Source organism: Balaenoptera physalus (assembly GCF_965194825.1).
Source record: "Balaenoptera physalus genome assembly, chromosome: 21".
In the NCBI taxonomy this organism is placed as follows: domain Eukaryota; kingdom Metazoa; phylum Chordata; class Mammalia; order Artiodactyla; family Balaenopteridae; genus Balaenoptera; species Balaenoptera physalus.
Window position 1 is genome coordinate 9,939,904 of NC_138902.1, and position 12,769 is coordinate 9,952,672.

At 41.8% G+C, this 12,769-nt stretch overlaps 1 protein-coding gene across 9 annotated transcripts in view; it reads left to right on the forward strand.

Moving 5' to 3' along the window:
- Positions 1-12,769, forward strand: part of PSD3 (pleckstrin and Sec7 domain containing 3) — a 560,140-nt gene that overhangs the window by 70,443 nt on the left and 476,928 nt on the right. The window contains exon 2 of one of the 9 annotated variants that reach the window (XM_082444214.1): positions 863-925. The exons of the other annotated variants lie outside the window; for them this stretch is intronic. Within the exon in view, the coding sequence (XP_082300340.1) occupies positions 863-925 (63 nt within the window). The remainder of the gene's footprint in view (positions 1-862; positions 926-12,769) is intronic. 9 annotated transcript variants of the gene reach the window in all.

Consider the following 12,769-nt stretch of genomic DNA (forward strand, 5'->3'; position numbering starts at 1 on the left):
TCCGCGGGTTTCTGCTGCAAGTTCTGGCAGGCGATGTTGTGAGATGTTAAAAAAAAAAAAGCAGGCACCACTTGGAGGACGTGGGTTTAAAATGCTGTCGGTTGCCTGGATGACAAATGTGTAGTGTTACCGCTCCCCTCGGAGGACGCGACGCATGCGACGACGTCATTGTCCACAGACACTGGGGTCCCGGGTTTCCACTCCGGAATAGCTCTTAAGTGGGTCCAGGTGCTGGTGTAGGGAAGACGAGGTCTGGAAAATTCCGCTCACCGGGATTCTGGGAGCAGATGCTTCCAATTCATGAGCCATAGTTGAGTATCTGCAGGGGATTTTGCGGAGCCCCGTAGCCAGGTGAGTGCGACAGGCTTTGTGCTGTCAAGGAGCTTGCCTTCTAGGAGGGGCGGCTTGGACAGAGCTGTGAAGGAGGAACCCAGAGGAGGGCGGGGTTCCGGCGAGCGAGGGCCTGGACGGTCTCTGCGGGCAGGTTGGGGTGGACCTTGAAGGGGAGGGTTGGGGCGGCCGTCGCGTCGGGGGGAAAGGATGCTCCCCGCTGGAGGAAAGCGAATGCACTTTCTAGCTTCTTCCAAGACAGGCTTTACCGTCCTTCCTTAGAGTATTTGCAGATCAAGGGATATTCTTTTAAAAAGTCGTTAAATTCCTCTTCACCACTTAAAAATAAATGCGGCATGCTAAACAAAACCAGCAAAACAAAGCAAAATAAAGGAACACCTTCCCAAACAATTTTTTAGTGGCTCGATGCATGTCCTTCTACAACTCTCTATATCGTCTCACAAGTCGTGTGGCAGCTCTGTGGGTTTGTCTTGTCTGATATTTCATTAATACACACTTTTTGTGCTAACAGGAGCAGAGTGGGTACCATGGAAAGTGCTTAGACACCTGGCTTGTAGGTTATATCACTGACTGGGTGAGTTTTTGCCACTGTCTTGGGCACATCCTTTAGCCTCTGGAGCTGAAATTTCCTCCTCTGTGGGATAAGGGGATTGGGTGGAGAGGTGCTCCCTCGGAGCCTTCCAGCCCCAGCATTTTATGGTTTCACGCCTAAACGTGTACATGCATTCCTTATTCAGTGATGTACTCTCAGCTTCACCTTCTGAATCTCTCTCAGTTTATATGTTCTGTGAACGGATCAACACATCCTGGCCATTGAATGGGGGAGAGTGATGGAAGCTGCAAAGCTAAAATAATCTTATTTTAAGGTGGAATTCCACAGTTGAATTTTATTTTTAAAAATGCAAGTGTAAGAAGCTTGATTTGCCAATCTGAATGAGTGTTGGCTTTAAAAAAGGTTTTGTTGACACTGTTCATTTCATTTGTGACCAAAGAATAATACGTGCTTTACTATGTACGTTGTGTTAAGAGCTTCAATTTTGCTTTTAATTAACTACTAGCACTTAAAAAAGTGAGATATCTCGGAAATCCTTTTAGGCTAGTAAATCTTGGGAATTTGGAAATAAAAATAATATAAGACGGCAAATTAGTTCCCTGAAAAAGGGAAATTCAGCGATACTTTCCATCCGTGGTTCTGTTCACTTTCTAAAACCTTGGTATTTGCTTGCTGACCCTGGTGGAAAATATGAGTGGGATTTAGCCTGGCATTTTTCTGAAAAAACATGTCCAAGGCATTACTCCTTTTAGAGGTGATTTTTCTTCTTTAGAAATTCTGGAGTCATCTGTCATCATTCATAAACTAAGACACCAGTGTGGTAATGGATTAGGCCCAGTCTTGGTTAAGAAGTGCTGAGGCAAAAAACGTGTGAATGTTAAAATGTGTATGTACTTTGGCCTCCGGACTGGTTTGTTTGAGGTTTACCTGAGGTAATGTTGTCATTTGCCAATTATGAAAAGAGCATTTCTTTGGGTTTGGGTTGGATTAAGAAGTAAGTAATGGATGAAGATCCTTCTCAATTTTTAGAAACGAATTCAGACACGATTGATGTTTAGGCAGCCTGTGAGAAATAATCTGGTGATCAGTAGGTGACCAAAGCCCCCTTACCTGAGTGTGTGACTCAGGCTTACAGACACCTTGGGGTCCAGGCTCACCTCCAGTCACTGCTGCTTTGATGGTTCTCAACATTTGGGACTCTCCCCATGCAGTGGTGGCCAGGCGCAGCGGTCCTTGGCTTCCCTTTGCTAAGAGTGGGGACATTTCCACCTAGGGTACTGCCTCTCAGCTCTTCCTAAGTTCTTTCACAGTTAAATCAGCCGAACCTTAGTTTAGGGTAGTGCACCATCCAGGTGAAATTCCCCAGAGCATTTGTTCATAGTGTCCATGTCTGGACAGCTTTCGTTTGTGGTATTGTTTGCAGTTTCAGAGATTTGCTGGAAAGAATTTTAGCAGTGGCATTATTTTTTGAGAGGGTGTCCCTTTGTACCTTTCCTGTGTTTCTTTTTTTTTTTTTTTCTAAATTGGAGTATAGTTGCTTTACACCTTTAGACTGCTGTGCCCAGAAGGTCAACAGACTGGGGCCATGTTGGTGCTGAGTGGGCAGGATTTTGTTGACACTCCAGGGCACAGAGGTGGCGAGGCATTTTCTCTTTCGGGCACACGTGTGGTGTGAGGGAGTCACCAGCTTCTCTCCCCATCCTCTGTGTAAGCGCCAGGCCCTGGCCACGGCTGACCACTCATTTCTCCGGGCCTGTTTAACTGTGAACAACCATCTAGTTTGAAATTCCCTTTTCGCTGGTCACAGGCCAGTGAGATGAATCAGAATAACTTGTACATGTCGATGGACATTTTTGGAAGTTTATCCTTGGGGTTAGGGTAAGAGGGAAAATGGACATTTTGACCTGAGCCTGAGGCTCTTTTCTTACCTAGTAGCTTTGTGTGGGTTGTCTGAGAAGCAGCATTTTCCTTTAAGTTTCAAATTGTGGCCTAACTTTTGGAAAGTGCTTATTTCATGTGATATGTTCAAGCATGTTGCATTGTTACAGTCACAGCTAATATTTATTGAGATCTTATTGTGTGTTTTCACACAGGTTACCTCTAGTCCCCATGACAGCCCCATGCGGTCAGTACTGCCATTATCTCCAGTCTGAAGTCTGGAGAGGTTAAGTAACACAGCTAATAAGGGGCAGAGCTGAGATTTAAACTTGGTGGTCCAGTGGTCTTAACCACCATTCTGCTTCTATGTCCTCAAAGTTAGCATTGTGAGTTGTAGAAACTGAGCTTTTTGGCTCTCATGTTTAGATTCTCTGGGCCTTGGAATCTGAAATTGGATGACTAATTCATCAGCAACCATTATTTTATATGTCTGTTGGCTTAAATAGTGGGACAAGGATTGTTGTTTGGCTCAAGAGATGGAAATTGTGTATTTTTCTTTCAAAAACACATGTAGTGTCTAAAGGGATTACTAAAGGGATTATGTAAGGAGTTCCATATGGTTACAAGTAATTAATTGGGATTCAAAATAAAGCAGATTAACAATTTAAAATTGAGTGTAAAGCTCACCTATATTAACTTACAGTTACCTCACATGATTGAAGTGACCTAGACTTTTCTGTAACTGTGGGTGTTGACACAGAGAAGTCTGCTTTTCCTTGTTTTTTCTTCTAGTGAGCTGGGACTTAGGTTGTTGAGAAAGGGGTCTGAAACAATAGGAGGAGAATGGGGGGTGAGCCGAGGGCATTAATAAAAAAGATCAGGTGGCAGCTGCTCCCTGTTTCTCTTGCCTTCTGTTCCCAGACCTTTGCTAAGAAAAAGTGAATTACAGAAATGGAGCAGCTTGGCTCTTCCTATGGCTCTTCAGTCTGTGGACAAGGGAAGTAGAAAAATTTAAACAGAAGGAGCTGTAGTTTCTTTTGTTTGGCCTTCACGTGATTATTGGTTAAGGACCAGTGGAACTGCTTTTCTCTGTATATGTTAACTTAAAGTCTTTTTTGAGTTTTGTTTTTCAACAGTTCTTTCTTTCCAAGAAGTCACTTGATAGGCACAGCAATATAGATTGAGTCACAGGACACTGAGGGAAGGGGAAATATGGATGTAAGAGTCAGTGGCACAGACAGTGTAATTGGATGATTGCTGCCTTTGTGGTTATATTCGTTTCTAGCAAAATTATATTGGGAAAATACTGAGAAATGGCAGCAGGCGGTGTGATCTTCCAGAGCACGTTCCCAGACCTTACCTTCGTGTCTGTAAAAGCTACAAGTAATGAGTGTTTGAAGAAGCAAGATGTGTCCTTGGGTCTGAAACTTTTCACTTGAATATCAGAGTTCCCTTTGGACAGACGTTTGTTTTTCAGCTTCATTTCTATTGTCTCCAAAGGGTCCATGAGCTGCCTGCCCCATCTGCTGATGCTTATTTCTCCTCATAAAAATCTTCCATGTAGAAAAAAAATCCCATTGCTTTCCACGAGCATCTGTAAGTATCTCATGGCAGACACTGAAGGATAGACATTAATATGCTGTCCATTCATTCATTCATTCAGCAAATATTAAGTACTTATGTACCAAACTCTGTGTTGGGATCCAAAAAGGCTTGTCCACTGACCACTAAGAAAACCTGCCAAGAACATTTAGAGGCACTGGGCTTCCCTGGTGGTGCAGTGGTTAAGAATCCACCTGCCAGTGCAGGGGACACGGGTTCGATCCCTGGCCCGGGAAGATCCCACATGCCGCGGAGCAACTAAGCCCGTGCGCCACAACTACTGAGCCTGCGCTCTAGAGCCCGCGAGCCACAACTGCTGAAGCCTGTGTGCCGAGAGCCCATGCTCCACAACAAGAGAAGCCACCGCAATGAGAAGCCCGTGCACTGCAACGAAGAGTAGCCCCCGCTCGCTGCAACTAGAGAAAGCCCACACACGGCAACGAAGACCCAGTGCAGCCAAAAAACAAACAAATAAATAAATTTATATAAAAAAAAACATTTAGAGGCACTAAGGTCATATTTCTGAGTGTCAAACCTCACACCCTGTAAATACTGAAACTACTGTATTTAAGAACCCTTTCATGGAATACTTTCATAGAATCAATGAGTTACCTCCAAATCAGTGATGTTCAATAGAACTTTCTGCTGTGATGGAAATAGTTTATATCTGTGCTGTCTAATATGGCAGTCAGTAGCTGCATGTAGCCACTGAAAGCATTTGAAATATGGCTAGTGAGATATAGGAACTGAATTTTAAATTTTATTTAATTTTAGTGAACTTAAGTAGCCTCATATGGCTAATGGCTAATATATTGGGACAGCACAGCCCTAGACCAGAAGTGCTCTACTAGATGGCATTGGTTGTCCTGGGCAGTCAGTTCCCACTTGACCGTCTGGTTGCTTATGGTATGTTTACTGACTGGGTTTTGCTAAGTTTTTAGTTTTGTATGTGTTTACCCCATCGTGTCTGATAAGTACAAAAGCAGCGAGAGTATATGGGGGCATGGGATTTTAATGGAAATGAAAGTGGAGATAGAATCATTGAAAGTGATGAGAAGAAGAAAAATGTATTCAAGAGTAAGAACTATACTAAAAAAAAAAAAAGAACAAATTGTGTAACAGGTAGCATGCAGTTGACAGTCCTCAGCAAGATGGAGGAAAAGCTTTTGGTAAAATAGAAAAACGAGTGTCTGGCTGAGATCCGCTATTATATTAATTCAAGAGCTGGCTGTGAGTTGTTTGAGAACTTACAGAGATGGTGAGAGCACTGCCGTTGACTTTTTTTTTGTTGCAAGCTGTGGATAGTTCCATAGCTCCCAGCCCGCCTTGAATCTGCATAGCATCACAGTCTGGGTGGGTAGTGCTGGATATTAAAGTGGCTGAGGTCTTTCCTGGGACCCCTCAGAGCTGTCTTGGAGGCCCAGTAGATTTTCAAAGTAGATGAAGCTGAGTAGGAAAGATTTCTGTATAGCATGAATTTTGGCAAGGAGCATGCCTAGTTTTAAAACTACATGTTAGTAGAGGTGCTTCAGACCACAGAATGGAGAAAAAAATCTTACTCTTTATCCCCAAATACTTTTCAGTCTGGGAGGTAGACAGCCACATTTACAGACGCCAGGGTTTCTCCAGTGTCAGGCGTGTAGGAATAGCCTTGAGTATAATAGCATGTGTGAAATCATGAGAGAATTCTCATGGTTAGGCTTCTGTTGGAATACATGACTATTTTGAGTTTTCTCACTTGTGGTGAAAACACAATGATATCAAGGCATAACACTGCAAAAATGTGGGGATAGGAAGAGAAGAAAGAATAACATGTATTCTGTATTTACTGTGTGCCAGGCACCATTTGAAGCAGTGTGTGTATGTGTGTGTGTGTGTGTGTGTGTGTGTATGTGAATTTACGTATTCTTTTTTTTTAATAAATTATTTAATTTACTTATTTATTTTTGGCTGTGTTGGGTGGGCTTTTTCGGCTTCTTCGTTGCCGTGCTGTGGGCTTTCTCTAGTTGCGGCGAGCGGGGGCTACTCTTCGTTGTGGTGTGCGGGCTTCTCATTGCAGTGGCTTCTCTTGTTGCACAGCAAGGGCTCTAGGTGCGCGGGCTTCAGTAGTTGTGGCGTGCAGGCTCAGTAGTTGTGGCTTGACGGCTCTAGAGCACAGGCTCAGTAGTTGTGGTGCATGGGCTTAGTTGCTCTGCAGCATGTGGGATCTTCCCGGACCAGGGCTCGAACCTGTGTCCCCTGCATTGGCAGGCGGATTCTTAACCACTGCGCCACCAGGGAAGCTCAATTTACATATTCTTATATGTTCTTTACAATGTTGTAAGCTAGGTAGTATCCCCATTTTCAGAGGATGAAATTGAGGCACATGGAGGTTAAATGGGATTCCTTTTTAAAACAACTTCATTGAGATAAAATTCACATACCACACAACTCATCCATTTAAAGTGTATATTCATTGATTTTTAGTACATTCACAGAGTTGTGCATTCATACTCGTAATCAACTTTACAGTATATTCATCACCCCAAAACAAACTTTGGATGCATTAGCTGTTCCTCCCTAATCCCACTATTGCCCCCATCCCCTGACCCAGGAATCACTATTCTATTTTCTGTCTCTATGGGTTTGCCTATTCTGCACATATCATATAAATGGAATCATACAGTATGTGGCCATTTGTGACTGGTTTCTTTCATTTAGCAAAATGTTTTCAGACTCAGCCATGCTGTAGCATGTGCCAGTACTTCATTCCTTTTTATTGCTGAGTAATATTCAATTGAATAGCCAGGACATACTTTATTTATTCATCAGGTAGTGGTTCCCTCCGCCCCTCCCCCCCTTTTGGCTTTTAGGAATAATGTTGCTGTGAACATTCATGTACAAGTTTTTGTGGGGACATATGCTTCCATTTCTCTTGGATATGTACCTAGGAGTGGAATTGCTGGGTCATATTGTAACTCTGTGTTTGACACTTGGATGAATTGCCAAACTGTTTTTCACAGGGGCTGCACTACTTTACATTTCTATCAGCAGACTATGTGAGTTCCCATTTCTCCATATCCTCATCAACGCTTGTTATTTTCTGTCTTTTTGATTTTAGCCATCTTAGTGGGTATTAAGTGGTATTTCACTGTGGTTTTGCGTTTCCCTAATAATGTTGAGCATCTTTTCACATGCTTTTTGGCCATTTGTTTATCTTCCTTTGAGAAATGTCTATTCAGATCCTTTGCCCTATGAAAAATTGGGTTGTCTTCTTATTATTGAATTGTAAAGAAGTTCTTTATATTCTGTATGCAAGTCTCTTGTCAGGTATATGCTTTGCAAAAATCTTCTCCCATTCTGTGGGCTGTCTTTTCACTTTCTTGTTCCTGTCCTTTGAAGTAAGTGAGGTTCTTTTTCTTAAGCAAAGCTTGGGTGGGCATAGCACACTTATAGGTCCTCACATATTTGCTGAAGTCAGTCACCACAATAATTTGTAAAATAATTTGTATAATGAATATCATTCTTTTGGGGTTTCTGGTTGGAAAAAAGGATGGATTTAACTTTTGCCTAAGTTACTTAAGAAAAGTTACTTTAAGAAAAGCAAAGCTCTGAGGTTTGAGACCTTTATGTGTATTGAAAGGAAATTTTCAAAGCCGTTTCTTTGGAGTCTTTTATGTACAGAAAATGCTGCTTTCCTCTTGGATTAGAGAACTGCTTGAAAGGAAAAGGACACCCTGCCTAGAAGACCCCTCTTGATCTTAGGTTCTGTAATTTTATGATCTGAATAGAGGTTCCCAAACTCATTTATCTTAAGAATCACCTGGTTTTAGATTTCTAGGGCTGCCTGAAGGTCTGGTTCAGTAGTTCTGAGGCGGCACTTTTCATAATCACCCCACATGATTAAGATCAGGAACACTTGAGAAACTCTGATCTAAACTGGTGATAATCATGACCTTTTAGCGGTTGCCCCTAGAACTTAATTAGACTCCTTAGTGGGTGTGGTCTCCGGGTGGCAAACATCCCTCCCTGAGGGTGATTACAGAGAGCTGATCAAGCCAGTCTGGCTACTTTGCTTAGGGAGCTACGGATCTTGATCCAACACAACCCACATTTTCTTCCCCTCCCCTCATATAGTAGAGGTGGTTCCACTATAAAAATTTAAACCAGGTTCACAAACATTTCAAGTCATAAGGTTGCCATTACCCTCTTGAAAGTATTCCTCCCTCCCCTTTCTTCCCCTTTAAGATGTGTCCCTGTTTTCTTACCATTGCTGAATCCCTGGCGGCCTTCCATAGCCACACAGATCTCTCTGAGACCCAGTGGTGAGAAGAGGTCATGGAAAGGAAAACAGATAGAATTTTACATAATCCTTACTTACACTTCGCTTGTTTTGGGTGGGTGGTCAGGGTCTCCTAAAGGATTTGATAAATGTGAGGTTGGGCCAGCTTCATTTAACAGGGGATGGGGAGACTCCTGTGCCTGGGTCACCAAGTGAGAGGCAGTGCAGTATATGGTTAGAATGTGGCCTTAATAATGCTTGAGAGGGGCTTAGTGCCTGCAGTAAAACAGTAAGTGGACAGTAAATGTGACCTGGATGGTAGGTTATACTTATCTGGGTGGGAGGTGGAATTATTTCCATTCTTAAAATCACACAGCTGTTAAATAGTAAAACTGGTTTTTCTTGTTCCCTATATTGTGATTGCCTGTAGATACGCAGTGTGGCAGCCAAGAGGAAAATTCTGGCACTTTGAGTGGTGCTTTGGCACATAGTAGTCACTCAATGAGTTAAACACCACAGGCTATTGAATCGCTAAGCCCAGGAACCCTTCCAAGCATGCGTGGACAGAATAGGTGCTCTGATACTGACCCTGGTCTTGTGGTGGAGTAGAATTTCCAGAGTCAGCAGGGTTTCTGGCCTGATCATTTTTTGCCATTGCTTTGGTGTGTGGTCTTGTTGCATCTCCTGATTTGGGGAAGTGGAATTTTCCCCACTTTGCAGACGGCGTTCATGGGCTGCATTTAGTGCTCCAGGTGTGTGACTTTCATTACAGCCTTCTTGCAAATGACAACCTAGGGCACAAAGGTAAGAGTAATGTGTTAACTGTGAACTTCCTCACATAGGTCTTTCCATTCTGGCAGAGGCATTTAATAGAAGTAGATTAAAGGTGTGGACTGTGTTTGCATGGTGTGATATAACGGTCTCAGAGACCTGATTCATTCATTCTTTTGATTTTATCACTTTGTTTATTCTTGATTCATTTCTTCCTACCTTCCTTGTGTGGCTTATATGTCAGTCGATTGTCTCTTCTATTGATAGGTTCTATCTGGGGAAAAAAATCTAATTAAATATAGCATAACATTCTAAAGCTGGAGCTTTAAGTAAAGATATATTTACTTAAAAAATACTTATATACTTTAAATTTTATTTTATTTGTATATAAAGATATTTATATATTTAAAAGAACTTGATAGCTTCAGAGTAATTAAGGTCAATATTTTAGAAGCACTACTAAAATAAATATATCTGTGATTATTTAATGAGAAAATGTTTTAATTTATAATATCATTATATATCAAAAAGTTCACAGGGGGGTTAAAAGGATCATGGTAATTTCTTGGTGTATGTAGGGATAATTGCATTATGAATCTTCATATATGAAAAATATTTTATAAATTTTATTTTGCCTCTATTTAGTAAAAACAATTTAAAAATAAACCGCTGTTGGTAGAATTCTCTTATGGTCATTTAATGGCTTATTTCTAAAGCATTTCATTTAGCTTTCATGGAAACAACTCTTTCTTGTTATACACATATATAATCGCTCTACATAATATTTAATTAAATTACATAATATTGGCATAAATCAGTTTGGGAGCAAACACAATTGACTCTGGTAACCATCAGCTCAGTGATAGGAGCAGAATTTCAGAGGCTTGCCAGAGCCTTGATTACTAGCCGTGAGCACCAGGTTATAATGGGCTTCAGCTTGGATGTTTCACAGGGTGCCTTATCATCCTGGAGCTGGCTAACTGCAGGCTGGTGAGAACTTCTGCTGTATATGTAACTTTAGAAACAAGAGCAAACCTGATAGACTATGTGAGTATTGATAAGGTAGAGAAATCGGGACACTTTCATTTTGTTGTAGAATCACTTTTAGCTTTTATCTGCCTCATATCACTTCCATTTGTGTACACAGTTACTAAACTCCTAAATAATCTATTTCTGCATCTAAATGTTTTTGAAATTAGTTGGCTTTCCTTTTACCTGGAAGATACTTTTAAGTTCTTTTAAACTGTGATTTATAAAAATATGACCCACCCATTTCTTTCTGTTAACTGAATGCACTGTTAAAGTATAACAAAATAACTTTTTTTCTGTCTCATACGTTCACTGGTTACACCCAGATTTTATACAGCATTAAAACATTAAGTGCTTTGTACTTTGTGTCATAATTTCTCGATCATTTGAAGAAATTAAAGTCCATTATATTCGCCTGGAGACTTTCACCTGCTTCAGGAAGCGTGTACCTATTGAGACCCATCTTTTCATTGTGCTCTGGTGAAGTAAGATCTAGGGTTTTGAGAAATCCTAGTACCCTTGGAGTGTTTTAGAGTATCTCTCAGTTTAGAGAACTATTTCTTTACAGTTATTTGGGTTTTGTATGAGATAAATTTAATTATCAAGTTGGAGCACCGTTGTTGTCTCTATAGTATCTGAATATGTATATGCATACAAAGTGCCATATTAAGATACAACCCTTTTATAAGACTACAAGATATACTATCATAGATCACATGCAGCTCTGTATTACTGTCATCTTTCATTCATTCATATATTCATTAAACAAATATTTATTGAGTGCCTCCTATGTACCAGGCATTATTTTAGATACTGGGGATACTGTGGTCAACAAAAGAGACCCAAAAATTCTTACCCTTGCAAGATGAGACAGACTGTGTGTGTGTGTGTGTGTGTGTGTGTGTGTGTGTGTGTGTGTGTGTGTATGTGCATGCGTGCTCCTGTATATGTGTGTATAGTACTTTGGGGAAAAATAAAGCAAAGGAGGGAGGTTAGGAATTGGGAGGGAGTTGAAATTTTAACTAGGATGGTCAAGGATGGCCCCCCTGTGGTGACTTGTAATGAAAGGCCTGAAGAAGGTGAAGGGAGTCATGTGACTGTCTTGGGGGAATAGGGGCCAGCGAATGCTAGTCTTGAGGCCGAGGCATGCTTCCCGCCTTCTGGGAACTGCAAGACTGGTGTGGCTGGCATAGAGCAGGCAGGGAGGAGAGCAGACACCAATTCCTGTAAGGCCTCTGGTCCCATAGGCTGTTGCAAGGCCTTTGGCTTGTACTCGAGTGAGCAGAGAAGCTGGTGGAGAGTTCCACATAAAGATTTGACATGATCTGGCTTATGTTTTAAGAGGACACATTGCTGCTGTGTCTCATGAGACTAGACCTAAGTGGAGAAGGGCAGAAATAGGGAAAGCAGTTAGGAAGTTATTGTAGTAATCTAGGTGAGCGATGGTGACGGCTTGGACCAGGGTGGTCTGTTTTGAAGCTAGAGTGCAAAAGATTTCGTGATTAACTGGATGTGAGATGTGAGTGAGAGAAGTCAGTGGTGAATTGCAAGGTTTTGACCTCTGCAGCTTGAAGGGGGTAGGGAGAAGCTGATTTGGAGAGAAGGGTCAGGAGCTCAGTTTTGGAGATTCCCAGTGGGCAGTGGATATGCTAGTTTGGATTTCAGAGGAGAGGTCTGGGCTAGAGATAAACATTTCGGAGCTGTCAGAATGTAGAGACTGGAGAAATCCACAAGGGAGTGAGTGTAGATAGAAAATAGGTTCAGGGCCAAGAACCTGGGCTACTTGTGCACTGAGGTTGGGGAGATGAGATGGAACCAGTAAAGGAGAATGAGAAAAAGCTGCTGATGAGGTAGGAAAACCAGGAGAGTGCCATGCCTTGGGAGCCAAGTAAGTGAAGACACTGTTTCAAGGAGGATGAGTCAGATACTGAAGAGGGGAAGTACAGTGATGGCCAAGGTCGTGAATTGACTTAGGGATTTAGCAATGGGGAGGTCATTGGTGAGCTTGGCAGCAGCAATTGTGGTGGAGCAGTGGGGACCTACACTTGATGGTGAGGACAAGAGACAACAGGAGTAGGAAGTGGGAACATCAAACGTGGACAAATATTTCAAGGATTCTTGTTGTAAAGGGAAGGTGAATAAATACAGCTGAAGGGAAAAATGAGGTCAAGAAAGGTTTTAAAATGGGGAAAGTAGCAGCATGTTTGCTGATAGCAAAGACAGTGAAGAGGAAAAAAGGAATGATCCTTCATGTAGCAGCATAATTCCCATTCAGAAGAACTTTGGTTTAGTTTAAAACAGCTAAAATCATTTAGCTTACTATT